Raw genomic sequence first — 12055 nt, forward strand, 5'->3', positions numbered from 1 at the left:
CCTCATTCACAGTCGTTTGGCCCACCCTAGTCTCTTCAAGTTCCAGAAGATGGTCCCTCGTTTTTCCACTTTGTCGTCGCTTTCGTGTGAGTCATGTCAGCTTGGGAAACATACTCGTTTCTCGTTCCCAAAGCGTTTGAATAATCGGGCAAAGTCTCCTTTTGAGCTTGTCCACACTGATGTTTGGGGTCCTTGTCGGATTGCGTCTACTTTAGGATTTCAGTATTTTGTCACTTTCATTGATGACTATTCTCGATGTACTTGGTTATTTTTAATGAAAAATCGAGCTGAGTTATTCTCTATTTTTCATAAATTTTATGCTGAAATCCAGACCCAGTTTAATATTTCTATTCGTGTGTTACGCAGTGATAATGCCAGGGAATATTTTTCAGCCCCATTTACTTCATTTATGTCTCATCATGGGATTCTTCATCAGTCTTCTTGTGCTCATACTCCTCAACAAAATGGGGTAGCTGAACGCAAGAATCGACATCTTGTTGAGACAGCTCGTACTATCCTCCTCCATAGTAATGTTCCTTTTCGTTTTTGGGGGGACGCTATTCTTACCGTTTGTTATTTGATTAATCGTATGCCCTCCTCTATTTTACATGATCAGATTCCTCATTTCCTTCTCTTCCCTGACCAACCACTTTATTTTCTTCCTCCTCGTGTCTTTGGTTGTACTTGCTTTGTTCATATTCTCACTCTTGGACAGACAAACTTTCCGTAAAAGCCATGAAGTGCCTCTTCTTGGGATATTCTAGACTTCAGAAGGGTTATCGTTGTTATTCCCTTGAGACTCATCGATACTTTATCTCCACTGATGTCACTTTCTTTGAGGACTCACCATTCTTTTCCACCACTTCTGAGTCTCTTCTTGTTTTTGAAGTCTTGCCCCTTCCCATTGTCTCCTCATCTGATGTTGTGCCTCCTCGACCACTTCAGGGTTATCATCGTCGCCCTCGTGTCGCTGCTCCTCTCCCTTTTGCTGAGGCACCTGCTGACTCACTTCCTATCCCTTCGGCTTCTCCTGCTCCGGCTCTGCCTTCTCCTGATGATTTACCCATTGCTATTCGGAAAGGTACTCGCTCTACTCGTAATCCTCATCCTATTTACAATTTTTTGAGTTATCATCGCTTATCTTCACCATATTCTGCTTTTGTTTCTACTATATCCTTTGTTTCTCTTCCAAAGAGCACCCATGAAGCTCTTTCCCATCCAGGCTGGCAACAGGCAATGGTGGATGAAATGGTTGCTCTGCACTCTAATGGCACTTGGGATCTTGTTGTTTTACCCTCTGGTAAATCTACAGTTGGCTGTCGTTGGGTCTATACAGTTAAGGTTGGTCCTGATGGTCAGGTTGATCGCCTTAAGGCCCGCTTAGTTGCTAAAGGCTATACTCAGGTGTATGATTCTGATTATGGTGACACATTCTCTCCTGTTGCCAAGATTGCTTCTGTCCGCTTGCTTCTCTCCATGGCTACTATGTGTTCTTGGCCTCTTTATCAGTTGGATATTAAAAATGTCTTCCTTCATGGTGATCTTGCTGAGGAAGTTTATATGGAGCAACCTCCTGGTTTTGTTGCTCAGGGGGAGTCTGGTTTAGTGTGCAGGTTACGTCATTCTCTATATGGCTTGAAACAATCTTCTCGAGCATGGTTTGGCCGTTTTAGTTTTGTTGTTCAAGAGTTTGGCAGGCTTCGCAGTACAGCAGACCATTCAGTTTTCTATCATCATAACTCCTTGGGGCAGTATATTTATCTGGTTGTTTATGTGGACGACATCGTCATTACAGGCAATGATCAGGATGGTATTCAGAAACTAAAGCAACATCTTTTTACCCACTTTCAGACCAAAGACTTGGGGAAACTCAAGTATTTCTTGGGAATTGAGATAGCTCAATCCAGTTCCGGTGTGGTCCTTTCCCAAAGGAAGTATGCTTTAGACATCCTGGAAGAAACTGGTATGTTAGACTGTAAACCGATAGACACACCTATGGATCCGAATGTCAAACTTGTACCAGGACAGGGGGAGCCTTTAGAAGACCTTGGGAGATATCGACGACTTGTAGGTAAATTGAACTATCTTACCATTACTCGTCCAAACATTTCTTTTCCTGTGAGTGTTGTTAGTCAATTCCTACAGTCACCATGTGATAGCCATTGGGATGCTGTAATCCACATTCTTCGATATATCAAAAGTACACCAGGCCAAGGTGTGTTGTACGAGAACAGAGGTCATACTCAGGTTGTTGGTTACACAGATGCAGATTGGGCTGGCTCACCCACAGATAGACGTTCCACTTCAGGGTACTGTGTTTTTATTGGAGGTAATCTATATCTTGGAATAGTAAGAAACAAGATGTAGTGGCCAGATCTAGTGCTGAAGCTGAGTATCGAGCTATGGCTTTGGCAACATGTGAATTCATATGGTTGAGACATCTTCTTCGAGAGTTGAGGTTTGGAAAGGATGAACAGATGAAACTCATTTGTGATAACCAGGCCGCATTACATATTGCATCCAATCCAGTCTTTCATGAAAGGACCAAACATATTGAAGTTGACTGTCACTTCATTAGAGAGAAGATCGTATCAGGATGTGTTGCTACAAGTTTTGTTAATTCAAATGATCAACTAGCAGACATTTTCACTAAATCTCTCAGAGGTCCTAGGATTAAATACATTTGTAACAAGCTTGGTGCATATGACGTATATGCTCCAGCTTGAGGAGGAGTGTTGAATATAATGAATTTATAGTGTACAATCTTTCCTTTTTTAATATAGGTCACATGTATGGTAGTTAGGACTCCTAACCTTGTATATATATATTTTCTCAATTGTAAGTAGACACCACATGAATAAGAATCAAGGTTTTCTTCTCTCTCTCTCTTAACAGATACACAATAGAATAATATAAAATTCTCTACCTGACACTGATTTTTCATTTGCAATTCTTCTATGTAGACGACTCTTACTAAAATAAAACAATATAATTTAGGTTTCCTAAACATAAAAATTACACAGTTAAGGTTTATTACATTTTTCCCTTTTTTCTAATTTTAGTAATTTAATGTTGATAACTTTAATTTCCACATTCTCTAATCTACATGCCTACAAATTTTTAAGTCAAATTTAAGGTGAATAAACAATCTTTCTTATGCAAGCTTATATTCCCCAATTGCTCTAATTATTCTTATTTCTCTTGAACTCAATCCATTAGCATGCTCTAAGTGTATAGATAAGCCTAACTAATCACATTATTCATCAATCTATTTTTCAATTAAAGCAAACTAAATAAATAAGCATGTTGATTCTTCCTTTAAACTAATTAAGTTTAATTTATAATTAAGACATGATTATAACTAATTAAACTTAGTTTTTAAACAAACTTCACCATTAATTTGCTTCAAAAGATTATTTGGAATCCAAATCTACCAAAATCACTAACCTTGTCTTCTTCCTCACCTTGATTTTTTCACTTTCTCCTTCTAACTTCTCTCTCTATACCTACCAAATTTCTGCAGAGAATAAGTTGAAAATGAAAGCTAATAGCCCTTATATAGAGTCTTAAAGCAAGCATGAGGTGGCAAGCTCTAAGGCCACCATTAACCAACATTCTCCAAATTGTACTTTAGTCCTCTTACTTGTGATGTTTTATGTTTTTACACCTACCGATCAGTCCCTCAAGTCTTCTTGATTAAAATTAATCCCCATGAAGCTAATACACATGCTTAAGACATTAATTAATCATAATTAACCTTGATCAAAGTTTAATTTATAATTAAACATGATTAGCATTAAACTAGTTTTAGTCTCTAACTAAACATGTTTAAGGTTAAATACTAAGATAATTAAGGTTTTTATTATTATTGTAATTAAATTACTACTAGGTATCACACGCCTCCTCTTTGCATAGAGTGCACCTATTTACTAACAATCAACCTCTTCTTTGCAGCTAGTCCAAAGTCAACACCTTCCCCTAACAAGCTTCCTAAGCAAAAAAAACTCACTTTAGGGGGAACCCAAGAGTTCTAAATAATCCTTAAATGAAAATAGGTGACACCATTTGCTTTCAACGAGTAAAGGGCTCTGACAGAAAACCTTCTTTTGCTATTGCCTTTCCAAACCACTCTATCCCTCTGCACCCTTTACATCGATTAACCTTGCAATTGAAGTAGGAACCTCTCCACAGTATCCAACTTCCAATGATTTAGATTCCTAACAAAATAGAAGTTCCAAACCCCCTTCTCCCTCCCTTTCCTCCCATAAATCTACTACCAATGTCTGTTTAGCCTTAGATAAGGCAAACAAATTAGGGAACATCTCATTTAAAGGATCCTTATTACACTAACTATCTTTCCAAACCTTCACTCTCTTCTTATCCCCAATAGCATAGCAAACTCTTGAGTTGAAGAAATCCCATTCCTTGCTCATAGCTTTCCATAAGCCGACCCTATAAGGGTCTGTCACCTCACAAGAGCTTCATCCCCCTTCTTCTACCCTATATTTCCCCTTAATGACCTTCTTCCTAAGTGCTTCTCTTTCACTTAAATAACGCCAACGCATTTGCAAAGAAAAGCTTTATTCATCAAAAAGTGATAACAAACACCTAATCCATCTTTCTCATTTGCCCTATAAATGGACAACCACTTCATTACGTGGGGTTTGTTCTCTAAGGCTCCTCCTCCCCAAAAAAAGTCCCTTTAAATTTTCTCTTGTCTCAGTCTCACTAGTCTTGGGATAGTGAACCATGACATGAAATAAATTGGTAAGCTAGAAAAAGTACTATGAATTAGGGTAACCCATCCCCTTTTAGAAATGTATTGTCTATTCTACAAAGGGAGCTTTTTGTGTAACTGCTTTTCAATGTCGTCCCAAACCGCTTTTAACTTGTAAGAGGCCCTTAAAGGAAGACCTAGGTAAGATAACGTAGTTTCCCAACCTTACAACCGATCTCCGACGCCAACCTCATTAGATTATCCACTAAACTTATTGGAATCATTTCACTCTTCTCCAAATTTATCTTTAACCCCGAAATAGCTTCAAACCATATGAGAAGCCAACATAAATTGTTGACTTGATCTAGAGACGCCCCATAAAACACAATAGTGTCATCAACAAAGAGCATATGAAATATTTCCTCCTTTCACCCCCTCTTCCCCCCACCTTAAAACCCAACAAGAAACTTCCTTTCTGAGCCCTCACCAACATGTTATTAAAAGCCTCCATTGCAATCACAACCCGCTTGAGCTTCGGAAAAAATCTATGGGAGTACCCTTTACTAAAACAGAAAAGCTTGCTGTAGAAATACACCACTTAGTCCACTCTAGCCATTTCTACCTAAAATCCATTTTACCTATAACCGGTAACAAGAAATCCCAATTGACATGGTCATAAGCCTTTTTAATATGAAGCTTACATAACAAACCGCAATCCTTGTCTTTCAACATAGAATCAACTGCCTCATTTGCTATGAGCACCGCATAAAGAATTTGTCTTCCCTTCCAAAAACGCATTTTGATACTTAGAGACTACTTTTCCCACCACTTTCTTAAGCCTAATAGCCAACACTTTTGCTAATTGCTTATACAAGCCACCAACCAAATTAATAGATCTAAAATCCTTAAGATCTTTTGCCCTTTTCTTCTTAGGAATGAGCACTAGAAAAGAAGTATAGAAACTTTTCATGAACCTACCATGCTCATGAAACTCACTAAAGAAGCATAACACCACAAAACCCCAACTAAACTACCAAAAGGCCATAGGAAAGCTATCTGGACTAGGAGCTTTGTTGTCGTTTAACTCCAACAATGCACTAAACACCTCTTCCTCCAAAAAAGGCTCCTCCAACTTTCTAGCCTCATGATCATGCAACACCTCAAAAGACATAGCATCAATCCCAAGCCTCCGATCCCCTTCTTCAAAAAGGAGTCTTAAAAGCATGTGTCACCCCCTCTTTTATCTCTCTCTCTTCTGTAAACCACACCAAATCTACCTTGATCTTAGCTAGATGATTTCTTCTCCTGTGAGCATTGGCCATCTTATGAAAAAACATGGTATTTTTATCCCCCTCCTTCAGCCATAATTCCCTTGATTTTTGCCTCCAAGAGTCTTCTTCCATCAAGGCCCATTTATGAAAACCTTCTCTGGCAGTCTTCTTAGCCTCTTCCTCAGCAAGAAACAGAGGGCCTTCCCTCTCCTTGGTATCCCAAAAAACCCAACTACTTGAAAGCCTTCTCTTAAGAAAACATTTCCAAACACCTTTTTATTCTACCTTTCAAAGAAGCCAAGACAAAATTGGTAGAACCAGTAAAAATTGGACTCATCCACCAACCCTTTAACAGGTTAGAAAACCTTTCCTCCCTCAGCCACGTATTTTCAAATCTAAAAGAAGTGGGCCCTCTTCTTATTCCATAGTACCATCCACCCACTTCCAGTAGAATTGACGAGCGATCAGATATAGGATGAGGTAAAATAGATTTCACCACCCCTCTAAAGTGACTTTCCCATCCCTCCGACACTAGGAAACAATCTAATCTGGAGGAGGATAGGTTGTTCTACCCACCACTGCATGTAAAAGGCCCCCCTACCATAGGAAGATCCCTCAGTTCTAACTCATTAATGATTCCAAAGAATCTCCTCATTGGTGCAGTCACTCTGGAGCCCCTACTATGCCCTGCAACGAACCTAACAACATTGAAATCTCCTCCTACGCACCACGGCTCCTTCCACAACCCTTTATTGGCCTCCAAATCTTCCCGATGGCCCTCCATATCATTACCTTAAGAAGGATCATAAACCCCTGTGAAAACCCAAACAAAATCATCTTCTTGGTTTTTAAACTTGCATGAAACTGAGAAACCACCCAACTCTAGCTCTAAGAACTCTACCACTCTATTGTCCCAGAACACCAAAACCCCTCAAGCTGTACCCAAAGCATTCACGTAACCCCACTCTAGGAACCTGCTCACACCTAAACTCCTGACAATCTCCATCATCATCGACTGAATTTTGGTTTCTTGAAGACAACCACACCTCCTTGCTACATCCTTATCACTGACTTGATTATTTTTCTTTTATCTGTATCATTAACCCCTCTTAACATTCCAAGACAGAATTTTTAGTATCATTGTCCAACCAGAATGATCTCCCACCCAGCCTTGTCTCTACCTCCCCTCCTCAAGGCTCCTCCACCACAGTTTATAGAACTCTCTAACCTTTTGAGCTCCCTGTCAAACTTTGAAGAGGAAATCATTCTCTTCCCCTTTCTAACCTCTCTACTTTGCATGCTTAGTAATTTTCTTGTTGGAATGTACTTAATCACCGCTCAATGTCTGTTCATCTCCATTTTACATACTCTTGTCAGTTCAGGAGAAGTGTTTGTGGTGTCCTGTTAAAATTTCACCAAATGATGCTTTTTAATCTTCATTGTAAAAAGCTGTCGTTCACAATTTATAAATTAATCTGTGTTACCTGGTTTCAGTTACATGGTCAGTGGCTTTCTTGTTTTCATATACTGTTTTTCTCTGCTCAATGCCTATTCATTTTCATTTATATAAATTCTGGAGAAGTCTGTTTGAAATGATAGGGTGAAAGAGTTTAAGCAACAGTTTTATCTTTAATTACATAAATTTAAGATTCCTTCTTTATTTATCATCTGAAAATCAGCATGCTTCTGAATTCCAGGGCTTCAATTCTACATTAACCGAACCAGTAGACATCCCAGGTAGAAGAGGTGGGCAAATTAAAGAAATGGAGCTTAAATTGCACCCAGATTTGAAAGAACCCTTGAAGAAGCTTTGTGATGATCCGAAGACAACGGTTATTATTCTCAGTGGAAGCGACAGGGGGGTCCTGGACGATGTATATAACTTCTAACTTCTCCTAACCTCCATTTTTTCCTCTCCTGGGAATATTACACTTCTAGACTACTAACTGCCTTTTACAGAATTTCAGTGAATACAACATGTGGTTGGCAGCTGAAAATGGGATGTTTTTACGTCTTACCACAGGAGAATGGATGACGACAATGCCAGATAATCTGAATATGGATTGGGTTGACAGTGTAAAGGTGCATATATTACTCACTGAAGCAAACATTAGCAACTTCCAGATGTAGTTATCCATGCTCTAACTTCGAATGCCTGTTCATAATTTCAGCATGTTTTTGAGTATTTTACTGAAAGAACACCTCGATCTCATTTTGAGCTTCGTGAGACTTCACTTGTGTGGAATTACAAGTATGCAGGTAATTATATATTTTCAAACATATATGAGATTATAATTGTTTGTGTTTATTTCATCCATTTTGTGTTGTAATGGTTTCATGTGGTTATATTGTAGACATTGAATTTGGGAGGCTTCAAGCAAGAGATATGTTGCAGCATCTGTGGACAGGCCCAATCTCTAATGCGTCTGTTGATGTTGTGCAAGGTGGCCGATCTGTTGAAGTCCGAGCAGTGGGTGTTACAAAGGTGCATGCATTTTGGTTATTCTGCTAGTATTATTTACCTATTGTGTGATGTATCTGAAGCTCTGTTTATCTTTCTTATTTTAACGCCTCCATCTTCAAACAGGGTGCAGCTATTGATCGTATTTTAGGAGAAATAGTTCATAACAGGGGCATGAAGGCACCTATTGATTATGTCCTGTGCATTGGGCACTTTTTGGGGAAGGTGATTTTTCCTTCACTTGATACAACATTTTAAGCAGGTTTTCTTCCATGAGAAATATTCTTAAATGTGTGAACTTTGATTAATAGATTCTATAATTGTACATTCGTCCAACATGCATAATCCATGCTGATACATCATTACTGTTTGAGATTCACTTTACTTAGTATTGGTTTGACTCTCACCCAGAACAGTTTTGATAATCCATGGAGATTACATCTTTGCCAATTTCAAGAACACATGAGAAGTTTGTCTTGTAACTTGTGCCAAACCTTGGTCTTTCTTGATGTTAGAGAGAAGTTTAAGTTTACAGTAGTTCTTGCAGTTCCTCCCAAAGTCTAGTAATTCATTCCCATGGCTACCTAGCCGAAGATGAAATACAGCCAAAAAAATATAAATTCCACTTGTTTCCTTTGCATTAAGTCATGCCCACATTTATCTATTACACTAAATAGAAGCAGAATATGTTATACATGCATCCTAGAGTTCTAGGTGTTGGTTGAAAGTTCTTTGCAGAATGGAGTGATATAAAAGATTTCCAATTGTAGTAGTAGCTATTGATTTCATACTTAGTGATATATTATGACTGTGCATTGCGATCTTGCATTTTCAAAAATAGTTGCACATGTTTCTTTTCGTGATGTCACACTTTTCCCCACTTGACATTCTTGATTTTCTTTTTATAACTCATGCCTTTACTTTCTGTTAGAGATCTGTTGTTAACTAATTTTCTAGTTTCTGGCACTGCATGACAAATCCCAAATTGTGATTGATCCATTGTGTATTAAATTCACTCTGTATCCTCTCTTCAGACCACTCTTTAATGTGCATTGCAAATGGGCATGTTTATTACTAGATTAAGAACATATAGAATTTGGAACCTTTTGCTTATTTTATTGCTTGATTTGTACACAATGGAAAAAAATGCATTTGGATTTATTGCTTCAGGATGAAGACATCTATACATTTTTTGAGCCAGAACTTCCTTCTGAACCGGCAGCTGCAGCAAGAACCAAGGTAGTTGAACCTGTCAAAACATCTGCAACTAAGGTTTCAACCAGTAAAAGTGGGTCCAAGCCATCTCGCTGTAAGAAACAACAGGCCTCATCAACCTTAGAGAAAACATGCAATTATGGGAGTGGAAGCGGGAGTGGTTGGCGGCCTACAATGCATCAAAAACCGTCACTGCACGAGGGTTCATCAGTTCTTGATCTCAAGGGTGACAATTACTTCTCCTGTGCTGTTGGACGGAAGCGATCAAAAGCCAGATATCTCCTTGGCTCATTAGATGATGTTGTTACGTTAATAAAGGATTTGGCAGAATTTTCAAGACCATGTTGAGCTTATCTTGTTGCTTTCTGTCTGAAGGTAGAAGCCTTGCACATCTTGAATCCTCTGTTAGTCTCATTTTTCCAGCCATTTGGCATCCTTCCCTTATAATATGATACCTATTTCTCCAAGGTAGAAGCCTTGCACATCTTGAATTCTCTGTTAGTCTCATTTTTCCAGCCATTTGGCATCCTTCCCTTATAATATGATACCTATTTCTCCAAGCTAGATGGTTTACCAGTCTATAGAAATTGAGCTACCGTATGAAAGGGTATCAGTTGTAGCAAGAACATATTTCCTGGTCATATAAATTACAGATGGTGTTTTTTGTCAAACAATTGAGTAGAAATAAAGTGATGGGCTTCAAAAGTTTTCTAATCTTACCAGTCTATTTTTGAAATTTGCCTACATACCCTGTCCCGGGCTTTTGCTTTACTATGTTAGTCATAGGAATGATGATCATTATGACTTTGAAACAAAAGGGTGTTTTTCATTTAGAATTTTGGCCATTCAACTGTGATGGTCATAATTTCCAAACACAGCTCAGGATGAACATTCTTCAATAAAATCCGCATCTGATGTGACTTTATGCACAAAAGGAAAATTACATGCAGAATTCACTGACTTTGATTGAATTTGGTGTCCTTCCCTGCCCTCTAAAGCCCTTGGCAACTCTCATTTCTATCCCTTTCTAGGTGAAATAGGCTGGCACCCACCTTCCATCCCATGCCACCTTTGACAGATTTGAGTTGAATATTTATCTGGGGTTCTGAGATCAGATATAGAGTATGGCTATAAAAAGGTAGCTAGGGGAGGGGGCTTCAAACCCAAACCCATAGTGGAGGAGCGAAGCCTCTTTACAATTTTGAAGTTGATGTGTATGACTCTCATGCATATGAAGACATTCTCTCGTTTGCCCCAATCTTTGCTCCTGCACTAAAAAAGATTTTGCCAAGTAAGACAGATGAATCTGAGTTAGAGGTCAGCTGCCTCAAAAGCTATATTGGAAAAGGTGAGTTGCAGAGTTTGAAATCTGAATAAGGCATGCCAAACCGAACAAGTGGTACACAAGTAAACCAGTGAGCAGGAAGTTGAAGCTGGGATGGGATGGGTGGCCATTCTCTCGGACCACTCTCCACCGCACTAAATAAAGAAGAATATGACACTTCTATATGCATTTTCCCAGCAGTCTTAGGGATTTTTCAGCATTTGAAAATGAAGCTAACATATTCATTTTTGAGAAGTGGAAACTCACTAATAGTTTCTAAATCTAACTGGATAATTTTATTTAAAGAGCTTATGATTAAGAAAAACGTTTAAGATGAAAGTAAAAAAAAAATGTTGATTCTTATAAAAGCTCAATTTTTATATCGAGATAGTTTTTTATACATAAATGTGTCCCAATTAAGACCTAAATAGCGATAGATTTTCATCATCTTTTTTTGTCGAACATTTCAAAAAGAGAAAAAAAATTTAAAAAACCATTGTACCCATATCATGACATGACATGACATGATATGGTTGAAAAAAAACGATATTTGTTAGGAAAAAAAAAATTAAAGTACTTCATAAAACAAAAGGGAAAGGAATGGATAGTTGGACATCTAGGAAAAGAAAAAGGAGGTTATGACAAATATGGTTTTAGTAGTTTTTCCCTTTAGACCACAAATTCCTCAATGAATCTTCCCTTCATTCATTTCCACCTTCCAATCGGTGGTCCTTTCAAGCTCTTTATTATTTTTACTTCATGGTTTTATACAAATCTCCTTTTTAAAAGTTGGGGATCCACTACTTTCCTCGTGTAACATGTACACCCTTCAATAAAAATAGTCTAAATTTCTAACAAAAAAAATACAACTATTAATGTTGATATTTTTTTAAAATGTCATTTATACGTGATCAAATGATATAATTAATTCTTACTTAAAATTTTGTCTTAAAAATTTAAGTCATAATTAATTCAAGTTTACTTTTCTTCTAGCACACTAATTATTCAATTGTTTATATAAATTAACAAGAATCAACAATTATATTATTTAAAACCAAATCGGTAGA

General features: G+C 37.9%; 1 protein-coding gene across 2 annotated transcripts in view; it reads left to right on the forward strand.

Annotated features, from left to right (window-relative positions):
* The window catches only part of LOC100255459 (alpha,alpha-trehalose-phosphate synthase [UDP-forming] 1), a 58616-nt gene extending 48238 nt beyond the window's left edge, over positions 1-10378 (forward strand). Inside the window, exons 13-18 of one of the 2 annotated variants that reach the window (XM_059740101.1) lie at positions 7686-7862; positions 7948-8070; positions 8160-8247; positions 8343-8473; positions 8576-8674; positions 9651-9799. In XM_059740101.1, coding sequence (XP_059596084.1) covers positions 7686-7862; positions 7948-8070; positions 8160-8247; positions 8343-8473; positions 8576-8674; positions 9651-9692 — 660 coding nt within the window. In that variant the 3' untranslated portion in view covers positions 9693-9799. Of the gene's footprint in view, positions 1-7685; positions 7863-7947; positions 8071-8159; positions 8248-8342; positions 8474-8575; positions 8675-9619 lie in introns of both variants that reach the window. The other variant, XM_059740100.1, reaches the window with a different exon arrangement.
* Positions 10379-12055: the final 1677 nt, after the last annotated feature.

The sequence above is a fragment of the Vitis vinifera genome, chromosome 10, assembly GCF_030704535.1.
Source record: "Vitis vinifera cultivar Pinot Noir 40024 chromosome 10, ASM3070453v1".
NCBI classification, from domain to species: Eukaryota; Viridiplantae; Streptophyta; class Magnoliopsida; order Vitales; family Vitaceae; genus Vitis; species Vitis vinifera.